This window comes from Bos taurus, chromosome 22 (assembly GCF_002263795.3).
Source record: "Bos taurus isolate L1 Dominette 01449 registration number 42190680 breed Hereford chromosome 22, ARS-UCD2.0, whole genome shotgun sequence".
Classification (NCBI taxonomy): domain Eukaryota; kingdom Metazoa; phylum Chordata; class Mammalia; order Artiodactyla; family Bovidae; genus Bos; species Bos taurus.
The window spans coordinates 48,789,049-48,807,322 of record NC_037349.1 but is presented as its reverse complement, the minus strand read 5'-3'; the positions used below and the strand labels follow the sequence as shown (position 1 = coordinate 48,807,322).

Below are 18,274 nucleotides of genomic sequence, written 5' to 3'. Positions count from 1 at the left end.
TGAGTGCCTACCTGGTGGGGTGGCCACCACTGCTACCTGACACAAGACCCTGAGGCTCAGAGGCTACATCACCATGTTGGGGCTACACAGCTCAACCAAAGGCAGAGCCTGAGGCCTGACTCCAGACTGAAGCTCTCTCCCCACCCAGGTGGCAGAGCAGCTCCCCCAGGCTCGTCGTTCACCAGGACTCAACACAGGCTGCCTCTTGTCAGCCTCAGCTCTGAGGCATTCAGCCTCTGCTCCCATGTGGAACCTGCATAGGCTGGGAACTTCACTAGCCGCCTGGTACTGACAATTCCTGGGACTCTAACACCGCCCGCTCCTCTAGGCCCCTGGGCAGGGCAGGTATGTTGGAGGGTAAATACCTCCCTGGCTGGCTGGGCCCCAAGAGGCTGAATGCAGAGATATGGATGACACCCAGACATATGGAGAACACTTGCCTGGCTTTCCTGCACAGATGCAGGGAAGCAGCCCATGGAACCCTCGTGAGCAAGGGGACAAGCAGGTGCCTGAAGCCTCCAGGTCCCAGCTGAAGCAGCCGGCTGCGCCAGCCAGAGGGAACTCTGGCTGTCCTTGCTCCTAAAGACCCCGAACAGCGGCAAGCAAGGTGTGCAGGGCTCTGGAGGTGATGCTGGCGGGGCCCTCCCAGATGTCATTTTGTTCTCCCTTATGGATGCTGGGGATGGAGGCACTGATTAGGTCTCACTCAGAACAAGCCATTCCAGTGACGAGTCCATCAAGTTCATTTTAATGTTCAGGTTCCTTTGCCCTCGTGGATGCAGAGGAAGAAGCCACCAGGCCCCAGTAAACGTGGGACAGAAATCAAGGCCCCTGCGAAGCCACCATCCCCTCCAGAGGGCTTGTTCCTGGATAAATCGGACAGATGGGCCCGCTTTGGGCCTTTTGTCAGATTTAAAGGAAATTATTGGCTCATCCAACAAGTGGTCCACCTCTACTCTGGGATAGAGGACAAAGCCAGGCACGTGGCAGGAAGGTCAGTAAGGGATGAGTGAAAAGCAGGGTGGCGTGGGGCTCTCGCCTCCAGAGGAGAGCTCCATCTTAGGGCTCCTTAAGACTCCAAGGTAACAAACATTAATGTGAAGTGGCTCCTTCACAGTAAACTAGGTATATCATCTGTGCATACGTGGGCCTGGCCTATGGGGGCCTCCCATCAGCAGGTGGAGTCTCTGGGTGCAGACAGTTGGGTGGAGGGCATAGGCGCACAACCCCTGGGGCTCTGGGGGATATGGTTCCCAGGGCTGAATCTTATTTATTTACCCAAGTGTCCAGTACAAATCCCCGACCTGCCACCCCCCAAATCGACCAAGCTCTTGATTCTCGTTCCCCTGATCACGGTGTTGTTCTCTGCATGATTAGCTGCTGGTTCTCCAGACACTGCTTCAGCTTGTCTTCTGTCAGTGTCAGCCGCTGCTCCAAGATGGAGACTGTCTGCAAAATAAATGGTCAGGCTCAGGATGGAGGGGCCCCTGGGCTGCCCTCAGCCAGGCCTGCTCAGCTGCCCCGGAACAAATGCCATCTTTTCCCACCCAGGCTCCTGCTTGGTGCCCTGTCCCTGGGTCTCCATGCCTTCTCCTGCTGGTTGGGGAAGGTGGTTCTGTGCTGTTTGTGGGCAGCAGAAGGGCACAGTGAGGGACAGCAGGCCTCGTGGTCTGACATTTAGACAGAGTTATAGAGCAGCAGCACTTGCTCATCTGGGCCGGGCTCTGTCCTTTCAGAGACCAGCCAACCAGAGACCATCAACCATCTCCATTCTGAAGATGAGGACACTGCACCCACAAACGAAGGGCCTCCACCGGGGTCCCGCCCAGGCCTTTTATCTTCACAGCTGGAGGGACTTCCCAGGCTTGGAGGTGAGAGCCCTGAGCCCAGGAGGGCCACAGCCCGTCCGAGTCCACTGGGGACCGCTGTTTCTGAGCAGTGTTCCTGAGTCCATTTTCTCCGCTATGATAGGAATGATAATGGCAAGCTCACAGCAGTCCTGGAGACTGTGAGGTGACAGCATGGTGCCCAGTACGTGTCAGCCTGGCACACGCTGGCCACGGTGAAGATGCTCGTCATGTTGGCCTCTGGGGGGCAGAGACTGACTCTCTGGCCTCTCCTGCACACCCGGCATGATGGCTGGTCTGCCGACCTGGCCTCCAGACAAGGCTGCAAAACCTGCCCCCTCCTTTGCCTTTGGACAGAGCGTTGGAGAGGGGCAGGAGTGTCCAGGCCCACACAGGCCCTGGGCGAGTCCACTGGAAATGAAGCAGGCTTGGTTCCTTGCCGTGTAGCCTACAGGCATTAGAAAGGGCTCAGATTAAGAAACAAGACTTTCTCTTAACTTTACCCATTTGTGGGCTTTCCCAAGAGGTTTTGCCACCTTCCCTGGGGCTCCATAGAGGCTCTGGGCCTTGGTCCAGTAGAAAGGAAACTTTCCTCTCACATATTTAATAAAACACTGAAACATTTGGGGAGGGAGTTTCCCCTCTAAGGCTGCTATAAATTCTCGCAGCATCCCACACGGATATCAGCCTCATGGAGGCTGCTCCTCCTGGCGGCTGGCCCCTTCTAAACAAGCTGGCTGGGCTGCAGGGGCTCTGAGCCCCGGGGCACAGGACAGAGCCTGAAAATCTGCTGCCTGTGGAATACGAACTGGCACCCTGAAGAGGCAGAGCTGAGCTGAAAGAGACGATCACATTCCTCTCTACTGGCCGGCCAGCCATGGAGGGGGTCTGCGGCTCGTAAAAGTGGCAGCGGAAATAGCCCCCGGCTGGCCCAGAGCAGCATTCCTGGAAGTTTCCACTGGCTGCTGCAAAACCCACACTGAGCCAAGCTCCAGAATCATTCCTCATCCAGACTTTTTCCGATGGTCCTGGACTCCAGGCCCCAGTCGGGGAGCCAGCCAGCTTGTCCTCTTTTGGCCAGCACTGCCCCCCAAAACACACATACTTAAAAGAAATTTTTTTTCCATAGGGACTGAATTTCCAAATGTGGAGGCAGTGGGTTTTGGGCCAATGTCAATACCAGGGGTGCCACGCATTTCATGGGGCTAAGTAGAGTGTTCCATGGTGGGCGGGGGTTACTCAAGCTCAGTAGAAATATGGTCATTAAATTTGATGATGTTAAACTTCTTTGAACAAAAAAGCATTATCTGTTTCACCTCAAGCCACAAATGGAAGGTGTTGGGAGGTCCTTCCTTTGGGAGCTATAAACACCTGAGGGGGTGTTTCATACCATGTTATAGACAAATGGGCTGAAAAAAAAAAAGCCCACCCCCTCAACTCTGCAGCTTCTCCCCTTCCCCCAGGCAAGGTTCTGGAAGAGCCACATCATCTGTTTGGTCTCCACCCCCATTCCTGGTGTGCCCAGCCTAATCTGCCAAGATGCTGGCTGACAGCCACCAGGCGCTGATCAAGTCCACCAGGCTCTTCCCAGTCATGTAGGATTCCCACCAAACCCCTTCTGAGCTGGAGGAATGGGCCTGTGAGAGAAGCACAGCTTTGGAATTCTGTACATTAGAACAGTCTCTGCTTCACAAATCTGTCTTAATAATCCTATCCCACTAGAGCATGGGACCTCATTTTCATGGGAAACGGTTATCCCTTCTGATAACGTGAAGCCCGGAAGCCCTGATTTCTGATTTGCTGACGCACCTTCCTTCCACCAGAGAGAGGGCTTCCCCAGTGGTGGAAAGGCTCCGATGGGGCAGCCAAGTAGCAGAGGTCAGACATGCGCAGGGCTGGCAGTACACACAGTCAAGAGGCCAGGCAGGCCACCTGCAGGGAGCGGCTAGGCCTCCAGTGTGCTCTCCGGCTGCTGGGGTCCCTGTGAGGAGGCAGCAGTATCCCTCACAGGGACAGATAAGATTCTGGGCCATGTCCTGTGCCATGTTTGCACTGTGACCTTTACCTGTGGGCTCAGCTTGCCTCCATGAACACGTGCTGCCTCGGCATCCAGGGCAGAGCCCTGCCTTCAGCCCTGCGCGCCTGGGGCCACGCCAAGCAGGCTGCTCGCGGCTTACCCCACCTCATGCCCTGGTCCAGCCCTGGGACCTTTCCTCCTGCCACCTGGTGCCCATACTCCCTGGGCCTGGAGACAAGGCCAACCTGCCCTGGAAGGTGAGGAGAAGCACTGGAAAGACAAACACCTCTGCAGTCCCTCTGAGTCCATGCTCCCAGACCAGTCACCTCACTTTCCTTTTATTCAAGGGTGAATGATCTGGTCCCAACCTCTCACAAAGTCCCCAAGGGGATGGAAGTCGGGTGTTGTGGCAGGTCCCAAAGAAGGAAATGGCCTAGCCGGACGTGGTGCCACAGGATTAGCAACTTAATTTTAAGGAGGGCCAAGGAAAACTGGAGAAGGGGCCAAGGAGTCAAGGGTTCTGGCTCCTGGGCAGACTGGTCTGGGCAAAGTGTATGGGAAAGACAGCCATCATTGAATTGGTGATTCAATGGCTAAGACTGCGCTCCCAGTGCAGGGGGCCTGGTTTGATCCCTGGTCAGGGATTAGATCCCACATGCTGCAACTAAGAGTTAGCATGCCATAACAAAAAGATCCTGCATGCAGTAACTAACAGCCAAATTAACACACAAATAAATGAATATTAAAAAAAAAAAAAAGACAGTCATCAGCCGGGACTCTGGGGTCCAAATTCTTCCACAGAGAGGGCCCTCCTGTCTGTTGACCTTGGAGAAACCAGGTAGCTTCATACACTCTCCTTGGCCCTGTGCCATCCAGACACGAGGCCCCCAAAGCCCAGACCTGAGGGAAGACCCAGGACTGCGCCTGGGGTGGGGGTGGGGGAGTCCTGACTCTCTTTGCTGAGCTTGCTCTTTGTTGCTGCGCGGGCTACTCTCTAGTTGCTGTGCGTTAGTGTCTCACTGCAGTGGCTTCTCCTGTTGCAGAAATAGGCTCTATGGCTTGCAGGCACATGGGCTCAGCTGCTTGGCTGCATGTGGGATCTTCCTGGACCAGGGATTGAACACGTATTCCCCTGCATTGGCAGGCAGATTCTTTACCACTGAGCCACCAGGGAAGCCCCATCTTAATTCCTGACACATACAGCTCCAAGGGCTGTTCTCGGCAGCTGACATGGAGCGCTCACAATGTTCCAAGCACTCCAGTATGACCCCTCAGGGCGGGAGCATTTATCATCCCATTTTTTTCCAAAGAGGAAACCAAGGCACAGTGATATTAACCTGCTGAAAGTCACACAGCATACAAATGACAAACCTGGAGTGTGAACCCTGGTGGCCTGGCTTCAGAGTGAGGGCTAACGTGCCATGAGCTGCGCACGTTTGCTTTGTCCCCACCCATGTGTAAGGACAGGCCTGGCCTACTCCTCTTCCCCTGGCTCACTGTGGCAGTGCCTGAGGACTACTGGCCCTGGGCCCCAGCAGTCTTGATTGTCCCCCGCCCTGTGCCCAAGCTCAAGCTACCTGAGGACATAGCCATGGATCTCTCTTCTCACCCAATGGCAGCCACCTTCTGTCCAGGCCACTTGGTCTGGTGGCTCTGGATTAAATGAGCAAAAGCAGCTGGAAGGGACACCCCCGATGGTCACCCAGCAGTGTCCTCACATCATCTGGCCACTCTCTGAGGCGGTTCCCAGGCCTCAAACACCTCCCATGCCCATGAAGCAGTCTCTTATCTAGCCAAACATTTAGGTTTGGAATTATCAAGACAGTCACAATTTTGAGCTATGAAAAGGCAATGCTGCTGCTGCTGCTGCTGCTGCTAAGTCGCTTCAGTCGTGTCCGACTCTATGCTACCCCACAGACGGCAGCCCACCAGGCTCCCCCATTCCTGGGATTCTCCAGGCAAGAACACTGGAGTGGGTTGCCATTTCCTCCTCCAATGAAAGTGAAAAGTGAAAGTGAAGTCACTTAGTCGTGTCTGACTCTTCATGACCCCCTGCACTGCAGCCCACCAGGCTCCTCTGTCCATGGGATTTTCCAGGCAAGTGTACTGGAGTGGGGTGCCATTGCCTTCTCTGATGAAGAGGCAATAATATAGGGATATATCGACAAAAACCTTTTAATATGTATGCAATGACAAGCAACCCTAACACCCTTATTTTAGATGCTATCTCTCACTGGGGTGCTCTCCCTACAAGACAAGCAGTCAGACCCCAACCAAGCTGTGGGACTTGCCCAGGTCGCCACTGGCACCCCACCCCTCACAAGACTGGGTTCCACTTTATTTATTTTTTTGGGTTCCACTTTAAATGAAGCACCTTCCTCCCTGAATCAGAGCAATAGGAAGCAGAACTCGGACTCCATGCCTGGACACTATCACTCTTTGCCCAACACCGTCTGCCTCCCAGGGTCACAGCCATAGGGGAACCAGAAGTTTCACTTTCAAAGTCACACCTGTCAGAGAATCACCTGGGGGCTTGTTTCAGAAACACCTTCTTCTGCTATTACCAACAATTTCCAGGAAGCCACAGCCCTTCTCTTAAGGAAAAGCGTTCCCTTAGAAACACTCCTGTTTGCTGTTGAATGAATTCTGTTGTTTCTCTACACCAAGGGCTGGCACACTCAGTCTGCGGCCTGTTTTTATAAAAAAGGTTTTACTGCCATGCCCACGTGCTTACATTCGTCCATGGCTGCTCCAAGGGCAGGGTGAGTAGTTGTGACAAACTCTATGGCCCACTGAGCCTAGAATATTGACTGTTAAGAAAAAGTTTGCTGGAGACACTTTCTTCACTCACTCAGATCCTCTGGGGCATCACCCTGTGCTGGCCCCTGCCAGGTTCAGGGTGACAGTGGCGCAGAGCACAGGATCAGTTGGCCCCACAGGATGTGCAGAGAGTTGGAGGCCAGTGCTAAGCAGCTGTTGGGACTGCAGTGTGTGCTGGGAGATTGCGGGGTGCTGCCTGGTCAGAACCAGGGGAGGTGGCCCTAGGAAGTGAGTAAGCTAAGACCGAGGGGGAGCTCACCAGGAGAGAGGGGCAGGAAGGCCCTGAGGTGGAAGGGAAGGCAAGAGGCAGGAGAGGGGCCTGGGAGGAGGCAGGAGATGGGGTCGGCCCTGCAGGCCATACCCGGCAGCCCCAGTTTCAGCCTCAGAGCAGCAGGAAGGGGCTGGGGGCTTGAGGCCGGGTGAGGCCCCTCCGGCTGCTCCATGGTGATGGTCTGGGAGTGCCTGTGATTAGGTATGAAGGAGGCGAGAGTGAGAGGGGATGGTGGTGGGTTGGTCTCGAGGTGGTAGTGGGTGGGCTAAGGGCGAACATGGACAGACTCAGAGCCATGAGGTATGACCCACCACCGCCTGGTGGTGAGTCAGATGGGGAGAGAGAGACGAGAACACAGGGTGAGAAGGGGCACAGGCTGAGGCCCCTCTGAAAGGGCCAGGCAGGCACAGGGCAGTAGTGGAAGAAGCCTGGGCCAGCAGCAGGGTTATTCTGCATTTCTGAGATGATCCTCATTAATGGGGGTAGAGGGGCTGGCAGGAGACAGGAGAGGAAGAGGGTCCTGAACCACAGCCTGTGGTACTGGAGAGCAGAAGCCGGTGCAGGACCATGTCAGCGATGCCACTGACAACCCCTGGAAAGCAGCCTGGCCCCTCAGTGGGTGCCAACTGAAGGACCACCCCGCCCAGGGGCCCCACAGGAAGCAGGCTGCTGGAGGCACTGGGGGCCAAACCCAAGAGCACGGGAGAGGCCAGCCGGGGCCAGTGGGTGGGGTTCCCAGCATGACGGTCAGAACCCTCTGAGGAAAACCCCCTGGGAGAGACTCAGCAAGGCTGAATCTTTTGAATCCTGATTTTCCTGCTGAGGGGGGAGAAGACATTGTGACCTGTCTCCTATGAGGGCAACACTGACAGGCGAGATGCTTCTCTCGCTCACAGTTCAACAGTGAAGTGTGATGCTTTATGAAACACCCTGAAAGTCTTCTGAGTGTGGTGTAAAAATAACCAATTTTTAAAGAGACAGGCTTTTATTTTTAGTCCCTTATGAATTATAGTGACGCCCGAAGGAGCTGCACCAAAATGCCACTCCTCGGTACTAAGTCTGGCACCTGGGGCCCTGAACTCCAAGCAGGAGGGAACGCAACACGGGGGACATTTTGACAGCGTCACAGTTCCAAACCTTCCTGCCTCAGATGCCTTTTCTCTGCTGGCATTGAGTCACCAGGTGTCTGCACCCTCTTAGGACACAAACTGCAGGGACAGAACCTGGTGTGTGTATCTCTTCTGGCCTCCGAGGTGGCCAAGGGGAGCCTCCATCCTCACTCCTGCCACGGGGCCTCAGACATCTGCGACGCTGGGAGAAGTCAAAGCAGGTATGTGGGGCCTCTGCCCATGAGGGGCTGGGCAGCCGTACTCCCAGGGGCTCTGCTCTGGTCCAGGGAAGAATTTGGCGGGCATCATACGGGGGAGGCGAGAATCAGTGCTCCCTGGGAGAATAATCCTCCACCTTGGGAAGCCGTGGAACACAGCAGGACAGATTCAAGTTACCCACAGCCTCATGGAGCAGCGCAGTCCTTTCAGGCACACACGCTCCCCCTGCCTGTCCCATAGACTGCCCACTCCCCAGGCCCCCACACCCGCATGGCGCGGCCTTAGCCCTGCCAACCTCCTTTTCCTCCTTGGCCTGGTTTCCTCTCAGGTGAGCTTGTCCTGTACTTTCCCTCAGCTCTTTCCCCCATCTCTTATTTCTGGCTCCTTTTTAAGCCTCTTTTCCCATCTCTCTTTTTACTTTGTATTTAGGGAGAACGCAAGAAATGTGTTGACCTGGCCCACAGGGACTGAGCTCCACATGGAGTCCAGCCCCCATGGGAAGGAGAGTGCCAACCCAGACAGGAGGCCCCAAGACCTCTGTGAGGAGACAGCACAAGACAGGCCAAGCTTCAGGTGCAGCAGGGGCAAAGGTCCCAAGGCAGGGAACACAGCACTCTCTTGGCACTGCCAGGAGGCCAGAGTGGTTGGTTTGGAGTCACCAAACAGGGAAAAAAGAGCAGTGGCCACAAGGAAGTGGAGGAGGGACCCCAGGGCCCTCAGCCAAAAAGGGACAGGAGTCAGGGAGCCTCCACTCCCCGGCACTGCCTCACCAGACTCAAATTCGAGCAGGTCCAGCCAGGGAGAATGGTGCTCCTGTGGCCAATTGTCCAAGTGCTGGATCCAGAGGGGACCCTGGGAGAAGAGGAAGAGGCTCAACTCGGGAACTAATCATGGCTGTCTTAGTTTCACAACAGGCAGTGAAGCAGGACCGAATAAACTGGCACTTCAGAACACAGACCTAGCTGTACCCTCCAAGCCAGGTCCCTTCCAGCAGCTGCCGCTCTGTCCAGAGCCACCACGGCCACCATCTTGAATGACGACCTCTTGCACACTCCCCGTGTGCAAATGCAGCAGGAAAACTACTAGAACCCTAACTTCTGCAAAGCCCAGAGGGGCCTCAGGACACTACGAGCCCTCCTGACATCATCATGCACTCGCACGCTCAGCAGGGCCCATCCCAGGCGTAACCGAGACGCTGGCTCCTAGGGGCTCCAGGCACTGAGGGGCTGCCGTACCAGCCCTATCTGGGCGGGCTGCTGGCAAAGCTGCCAGGACGGACAGTGAACACCACCTTGAAGGAGGGGAAAGAATGAGGACGATCAGCCAGCTGTTCGCTCTACATTTTCCTCAGCTATCGGGCGAGTTCCTTACAAAGTTGCCCGTGCGCAGGTGACTCACTCCAGGCCTCCCCACCATCCTCCCCGCTGCCATCCAGCTCGGGAACAGCCCTTCTTCCCGCAGCCCTCAACCTGCAGCCACGGCGCTTCCCCGTCCATGCTCTGCTGTGAGCAGAGCCCCAGGGTGCTCGGGGCCCCCCGTGGAGAGTAGTATTGGTGTCTATGGTTGAAAGGCCCTCCTGTGTCTCCCTGGAGCAGGGGAGACAGGTGGTTCAGAGGTGGACACCGTGGCTGAGCCCACACAGATGACAGAAGAAGAGAGCTGACATTCAGCCACGTGTCCCCTCCAGTGCACTGCCTCATGGTGAGGGGAGCTCAAACTGCCTTGGGAAGGCAGTCTCATGGGAAACCAGGAGATGGGGGGGTCTCACAGTCTGGAAGGGAAGAAAGCTGAGAGGGCTGGGGGTAGGAGGGCCACATAAGCACACATGTGCTGCAGTGTGGGAAGGTGGCCAGGCTGAGAGAAGGGAAACGTGCAGGGCCGAGGCGACACCCAGGAGAGGGAGGGGAGGGCAGGGGCAACAGGGAGCACGCAGAGCGCTGAGCGGACAGGGGAGGCCGCGGGAAGGGCTGCCACAGGGTGCCCCCTCTGTGGCCGTGTGGGGCTGTGCGCGGCAGTGTTGCCAGGACTCTGCCCAAAGAGCCTCCTTGCCTGACCCCAGGACTCCCATCATGCAATCAGTGCTGTGGGCCCCCCGCGTGGATGGAGGACCCTTCACGGATGGATGAAGGACTGGATGACTCCTCAGTCCTCATCCTTTTGCCCTGGCTTCCCGAAAACACCCCACCCTCCTGCCCTCCACACCACTTCTGCTATATTCCTTTTCTGTTCAACAGCACAGGACAAAAGGCCAGGTTCCTGGGCCTGGCACTCAAGGCCTGTGTTGCCCATCACCACTGCTCTCTCTGCCCCACCCTGCCTGCTCAAAGCCCCACTCCAGCCCTGCACCCCTAAGAAGTGCTCCGCGTCCCCACCCCAGCACCGGTCCCTGCCCTCCTCCTCTCTCAGCATGTCATGGTGCTGACACGGCTGTGGGCCTTAGAAATGCCGGCCTCCCGCTTTGTCCTGGGTAGTGAGAGCACAGGCACTAAGGCTGTACAGCCTGTGTTCAAACCTGAACTTTACCACTACCTTGCTGAGTAGTCCTGGCAAGTTATCTGACCTGGACTTCAGAGTCCTTATCTTGTAGAGCCATCGTAACACTTTATCATAGCTAACATTACATGGCACTTGCTCTGGGCAGGGGTTCACCGAGGGAACATGGCACCCCCCGGCTCACAGGGGTCCTGGCTGAGCTCTGGGCTAGTGGGGGAGGGGCCCAAATGAGGCCCCAAAGATGGCCTGTGGCCACAGGCCTCGCAGGGTCTGAGCCATCAGGGCACGTGGTGGTCTGGCTGCTTCTTAAAGTTCTCCTGTGACGGAAAGTTCCTTTTAATCACTTCCAGGCTTGTGGTCGATTCTGGCTCCTCCAGGCAGTCTCCCTAGAGGGGCTGGGTCACCCCAGCCCCCTTCCCTCAACACAGGAACCAGATTACTGGGGGGAAGGGAGGGTCCCATGTACCCTGAGTCTCAGGGAGAGGGCACAGTCACCCAGCCATGCCACTGGGGCACTCATGTCAGGCTGTGGGCAACATTCAGGGGCAGCCATTGGCTCAGCAACTCCGACTCAACTGTGCTGCACACAATGTCTAACTTTCCTTGGGTTTCACTGCAAAGATGGAAAAATGTGGAATTAATCTCTCCTGTAGCATGCTTTTGACTTCACTCAGATTCTAAAGATGTAAAACAGATGCAATAAAAGGGGAATCTCTTTGCTGTGGGGTGTTGTGAGCTATCAAAACAACACAGGACTGCTGGGCCCAGTGCCTGCCTGGCTCAGCCTCGTCTCCTGGCAGCTCCAGTTCCGGCTCTCGGGGTGGTACACGTGCGTGTGTACACATGCGGGGCCCTGACTCAATGGTACCCTGGACAGCCAGCCGCCACATGTCAGAGGTGAGCTGGGGTGGAAGGGGCTAGCCCATCTCCCTCGGGAAGGGTTGCTGGTCTGGGCCCAGCTCTTCCCACCACCAAAGGTCTGCGTCTCAGCCCCAGCCTGAGACTGGCGCCTGAAGGTCTGTGGGCCAGGGGCCTTCGAGTCAGAGGTGTGAATGCCTGCTCACAAGCAGCCAGCTGATGGCCATCAGAGTGCCAGCCTCACAGGCACAGAGTTTCTGTCTATTCCTGCTCCCAGGCACAGCCCCGGGCATGTCATAGGAGGTGCACACTGACTGCTGGATGGACACACACCAGACCCTGAGTGCTGTGAGGATGCAGAGAAGGCAGGTCCAGATCCCGGGGCACCTGAGGATGACCCTGCCTGGCTGGTGAGGGACATTCCCCCAGCTTGGTTTGGATCTGGGGAGGCTTGAGGGAGTGGTGGAGGAGGGAGAGGAGGGCAGACAGGCTGGAGCCCGAAGGGTTGCTGCCAGCTGGCCTGGGGAGGGAGGAAGCCTCCTGACCTCAGCAGGAAGTGAGGGTGTGCAAAGCAGGACAGAAATCCAGGAAGCAGCCCAGTTCCTCCCCCTCCCCCGCCCCCATGCCCGACCTGATGGGACTGAAAGCTTCAAGGCCTGAACTTTAAAGGGGAAGGAATGGAGATTCCCGCTCATGCTGATGTCTGTCTGATAGGTTAACTCGTCCAGATCACACACAGCTGATGCACAGAAAAACAAGCTTCTAAAGACATTCCCCCCAAGCTGCCTGGTCTCAGCAACTGTCTTTTTAACCAATCCTCATCATCCCGCAGCCTGCTGCCAACATCACAAAATGAGCTTTTGTCCCTTGAGCCCTCCAGTCCACATTTCTGCTTCACATTATCTCAGGGATATAGGATTTCTCTGGCGTTTCTGCATCCCCCACCCCCACCTCTAATGAGGACTAGTTCTCTTCAGGAAGTACATGGAACACTATTTTCTATTGGTGGATTAGCTATGGGATTAGAGAATCTTGGCTAATTTACCTTCCTTGTGACCTTATAACAATTCCTTTTAAATAAACATAGGCTTTTCCATATTACTGCTTACCCCCGAAGAAGAGGCTGTAAAAAGCAGGTCCACTCACCACCATCCATAAAACTGGATGCTCCCGGGACCATGAGGTGCAACCCCCACCAGGAGGAAGACCTGAGCCATACACTCCCCGCCAACCCTGGCCTCTGCCAGCCATGAAGAGGCCACTTGGGAAGCCTAGGGTCGGGGAGGGACACGACCCCAAGGGGCAGGATCCCAGTCACCGCACAGGCACAGGCTCTGTTGTGCTCTGGCTCCAGGGAGAGTCCAAACACGGCATGAACCTTGGCCACCTTCAGTATCCCATTTCTTCAGATATGCAGATTTTTAGCAGTCCACATACAACAGTCAAGTAGCCAAGACCCAATAAAACACAACTGTCACAAGTCAGAGAGATTGCTCGATGGCTTGCTAAAGGTCTGAAACCTCAGTACAGCCTGGCAGGTCAGGCTGTGGCCCTCATCCAACAGGCCCACCACAGGGATGCAGGACTCACAGGCTCCCCCTGCCCTGCTGAGCGCCCACTGCCCATGCTGGGGACCCAGCCTCTCATCTTGGCCAGTTTTCTAAAGCCACCAGCTAAGTCCTGTTCAGAATAGGGGGCACAGAACCATTTCCCCCGAATGCCATGCTCTGCTCAGTTGAAAGCTCCTTTCTGCTTTTTCTCCTCCACCCCGCCATGGCTACCATGGGGAGAATGAGGGTCTGTACCAACAGTCCAGGCCCACAGGGCCCTCTGCTGAGAGGCAGAGACAAATGGCAGGCCCGACAGCAACCCCTCCCAGCTCCTGTGGTGCTTCATTCAGGAGGGCACCAAGGGGCCAAGCGGTCAGCTAGGGCTTGGTTAATCTCAGAGCTGCGTCGGCCCATTTGGGGCTGCCTGTCACAACCAGAAGACTCATGGGCCCCTTCTCATGACCTGTGCTTGACCCTTCTAGGGAGGGCCCTTGGGTCCCCAGAGCAAATCGCCTGGGCCCCCTTCCTCCATCCTCTGAGAACTATCCAGAGCCAGGGAGCATGAAAGGTCCCTGCTCAAGACTAGTGCTTTAGCTGCTGCACACCCCCCCCACCCCCACCCCACCGCAGCTCCAAGCCTGCTTTGGGCCTCCCAGGAGAAATCTCATACGACCGTGAACACTCCCAGGCCCAGAGGTAACCACAGCCTTCCCGAGCCCATGTGGTGGGCGGGAGCATTCCATCTGCAGCTTCTTTGGGGAGGGGGTGCTTCTGCCACAACCACAGATGGGATAGAACACAGAGCTGCCATCCAGCCCCACTCACGGCAGTGCCAGCCCTGACTCGGTACTCCCCAGGCCTCTGCATTTGCAAAGCCAGAGAAGCCTGTGGACAAACTGCCAGAACGAGCAACAGGGCTGAGGGAGGGCCAGGGCCAGCTGCTCTGCAACCGTCTGGAGGGGGACCCAAAGTGTCCAATAGACCAGAGTATCTTCAGTCCCTTGTCCCCAGGAAGTAGCCTCTCAACAGGAAAAACAAGTCTCTTGTCTCCCAACCCAGAGAGGCAGGAGCCCTCGCTGTCCTGAACTCAACTGTGGCCCAAGGGCAGCCCTTAAATATCCATGAAGAGGCTGGTAAACCCACTCGGGATTGTACACAGTCGAGGCAAGGTGGAGACATGCAGCTGAGGGAGGGCCTGCTCTTGCGGAAACCAGCAACAGCCATCCCCGTGGCCCTACCTGTGTGTGCCTGTGCCATGGGGGATGGGGTTGGGGGGAACATGCACACACAAACAGGGGTCACTGGGCACTTGCACTGTACACCTTCCCAACAAATTCCATCTGACACACCTGGGAGGACACGCCCCCAGAGAAATGGAGAAACTGCTCTAAAATCTGCAGTCTGTTTCCACAAACAACAGCTGGTCTGTCCAGGAAAGAGGGACTGAGAGCGCCTCAGAGTGGTCAGGCAGCTCAGTCCACGGCAGGTGGGCCCAGGAGTCCCACACCTTCCCACCAGGGTAGAACTAGACACCTCACCTGAGCACCCCATCAGAAAGGAAATTGCAGGGACCATGGCAGGCAGGGGGGCTCAAAGAAACGTGTCACTGTATCCAATTCCCCAAAGCAAACAGGCCAAAATCCTTCTCCTTGTTGAGTTAGGTCATCAGAGTCACAACAACCTGGACCTTCTAACCAGCAGGGCTGGGTGGCCTGCCTCCGCCTGCTTCCCACGGCTCGGGTTCCAGTCCTGGAGCCCAGCGGCCCCCATGACTCACGGGAACCTGAATGTCTGACATCACAGTCTTGAGCACGGCTGCCATGAAAAAAAACAGTTGAACAGGAATTTCATGGCTTGGTATTTTTAAAAAGCAGAAAGACATGAAACCGGAGTCAAAAATAACTTTGCTGTGGGTCTCTGAGGTGAAACCACTGGTCGCCTGCCGGGCCCAGGCCCCTCACTGCAGCCTCCCTGCTCCCAGGTACTGTCCACATGGCCGCGCCTCAGCCCTCGCCCCTGAGGAAGATGCAGGGCCCCCACAGCTTCCAGACACCACCCACCCTGTCCCTCAGAAGGAAGCAAAGGGTGCCAGGGTGGGAGGTGAGGACGCTGGCTGTGAAAACAGCCTCTCCCTGCTCACTGGTTAGTTTCCCAGCACCTGGGAAAGGGACCCTGAAATCATTTGGCAGCAGCCCCACAAGAACACAAAGGGAAAGGTCAGGGCCTCTGTCTGGACACTCACTGAATGTCTGTCACCAAGCAGGCAGGCCTGGCAGGGGTCCACCTGGAGCCCTTCCTCTTGGAGTAGCCACAAGGGGAGGGGCCCGGCCAGGGGCAGCAGGGAGCGGTGACTCACAGAAAGAAGGCCGTAATAGTCTCAGGCCCCACCTGAGATGCTAACCCCTGCTGCCCACCCCCGGGACAGATAGATGGGCAGGGTCTAATGTCTCCCCTCCATGGAGGAGGAAACCACAGCTTCCCCAAGTCCACACAGATGGAAAGAGGCCAGGCTGTGCCAGAGCATCTGGGGCTTCTGACTCCTGGTTGAGCTTTGCTCTGGCCCCATGCAGGCCTCTGCAGTCAGGCCATCTATCTCAGGAAGAGACGACTGGGGCAGGCCCAGCAGGACGGTGACAGGGTGGCCGCAGGACAGAATGGGGGTTGCGGGGGCAGGACAGGCTCCCGGGAGGCAGGGAGGGCAAACACATGGTACACAGCAGCCACATCCGTGATCTCAGCCCTAGCTGCTCTTGGGAATTCCCATGAGGGGTTCTGAAAATCAAGAAGTCTCCCAAAGAAAAACCTAAATCTCATTGTTAGGGAATACATTTTCCGCAACAACCATTACAATGATTCAGTTCAAAGGATGGCTGTCAAAAGACGTATATACATCTTTGCAGAGCTTCAATCTTGGCCCAGATGCCAGGATCTGGGTTCAACGCTCCCATCTAGTGCCAACTCCCCCACCCCGAGCCACCCGATTTTCAATAGTCTCCAGGCACCCCGGTCCCTCCTGCCACCTCCTGGACCTGGGAAAAGACCTCCTCTTTATCTCCCTCCCATCCTAATGCCTAGTCAGACCACTAAAGCCTCCTGGCAGCTCAAAAGCGTTCCTGGGACTCCACCAGTTACGGAGGCCCGTGGCATGTCCACTCCTGTGTCACCTGACCACACTGGTGCACTCCCACTTGGATCCCGAAACATCTCCCTCAAGTCCTGCTTCACAGTCGGCGCCAGTCTAGCACCCAGGTAACCTGGAGCTTCCCCACTGTGCTCAGAGAACATGAGCAGGCTGGGCTGTCCCCACTTCACATGCGAGAAGGCTGAGGCTCTGGGAAGCCCCGTCCCTGCCTGAAGTTACCAAGGTAATGAGCGATGGAGCTGGCCCCAAGTCCAGGAGAGCAGGTATGCCCAGGCTAATGGGCAGTGGCTCACTGAGCTGAGCAGAGCAGCCCTGATACCCAAGGGTAGACCATGGCTCCCCACAGGTAACAGGGACGTGTAAGGTGGCCAGATGGGATCAAGGTCCTGAGGAGCTCAGTGGCAGTGAAACCCCAAACAGCAACTCTACAGGGGCAAAGACGGGGGGAGGCGGGTCTCTCCAGCACAAAGAAGGGCCAGGGCAAGGGGGTGTGCTTTCTGGCTAGTGGCCTCAGTGGCTGGGCCACTGGGCGGTGACCACAGAGCACTAAGCAAGAGCGTCCAACCGCAACTTTCAGGAAGGTCAGGTTTGGTCTGCAGATAAACTCAGAGGGTCGCACCAGCAGGAAGGCAGGGTGAGGACCATGAACCTCCACAGTGGGGTGCCGGCTGTCACCTGGGACTCTGGGACTCCACTAAACATCCCAGCCACTGCCCACTGCAGCCCCAGGCTTCCTCCCTGAAGGATGTTCAGCAGGACAGAAGCCCGTGTCCCTCTCAGAGGCTGCTCAGAAGTAGACTTCCTTGAGGGGGAGGGGAGGGGCAGTGATGTAAGGGAAAGGGGACTTTGAACTAAGCAGGAGTCAGTGTTGGGGTGGCTGAGATACCCTCGGCTCCTCCAGAGCACAGGCACGCATCAGATGGTAAGGAGCACTGCCAAGAGGGCAGCATCTGAGGCCAGTACCCACAGGAGGCGCAGAGCCTGGCTGAGATATCCACACAGGAACAAGGACAGCAGTAGTCATCCAGCTCTACACCTGAGGGGAGCCTCCAGAAAGGACAGTCCGAGGCCATGCTGGTCCTAAAAGGAGGGACCAGGGACCCTCCAACCTGAATGGGGCAGCTCTGGCTGGGGCTGAACACCTCAGTGAGAGCCCCAACTCCAGGAGAGGATGTGGGTATGGAAAACAACCAGCGACCAAGCCCAAGGTAGCATGCGATTTAGTGCAGACACTCCCCCAACACACACCATTTAGAAAACAGGTTGCACTCTTAAGACCTCGATGGGGACTTCACCTTGGAACCCAAGCCACACTCTCGCTTCCAGGAACGCACACCGTCCAGCACAGTGGGTGACTGGCTGATGGGCTTGGCCTTTGGTCAGGCGTGCAGCGCCGTCTGGACTTGCAAAGGGGCTGAAAGGTGTGAGCCCGGCCGCAGGCCAAGGCAGAGAGGCTCACTTCTTCCAGGGATGCCAGTTTCTTACGAAGTTACTATCAGACTCCTGACTGCTAACACATAACAGAACCTTCCATGTACGCCTTTAAAACACAGTGACAGGAAATGTTTTTAGTGTTATACTCCTCTGGATGCAATGAGGCTATTTTTAACCACCCTCTCAGACTTGATTTCCAATTTTATCCTATAAAGTTCTAATTCATTCCACCTCCCCTGATCTCTCACTTGACGAGGCTGTGAAGAACACGAGGCAGGCTGGGCGCTTTCTGACGGCTCTGAGGTGGGGGGTGTTTTCTAAGTCTTTGCTTCTCCCCCTCTCAGCACAGGCCTTCTCTTCCAAGGCTCAGGGCACTCAGGGATGTCAGTATGATGTGCACACAGTCTCACCATCCCCCCAGTCACTGATGCCTGACCTTTGCCCTCAAAAGTCCATCCGGCAGTGGGTCCAAGGTGTGCAATACTAGCTGGGATGCTGTGACACATGGACCACG

At 56.3% G+C, this 18,274-nt stretch overlaps 1 protein-coding gene across 5 annotated transcripts in view; it reads right to left on the bottom strand.

Moving 5' to 3' along the window:
* Positions 1–725: 725 nt before the first annotated feature.
* POC1A (POC1 centriolar protein A) overlaps positions 726–18,274 on the bottom strand; it is a 77,013-nt gene continuing 59,464 nt past the window's right edge. For 3 of the 5 annotated variants that reach the window (XM_059879771.1, XM_059879770.1, XM_059879769.1), the window contains 2 exons: positions 1,993–2,295; positions 726–1,449 (listed from right to left, as the gene is read on the bottom strand). In XM_059879771.1, the coding sequence (XP_059735754.1) occupies positions 1,351–1,449; positions 1,993–2,295 (402 nt within the window). In that variant the 3' untranslated portion in view covers positions 726–1,350. 5 annotated transcript variants of the gene reach the window in all.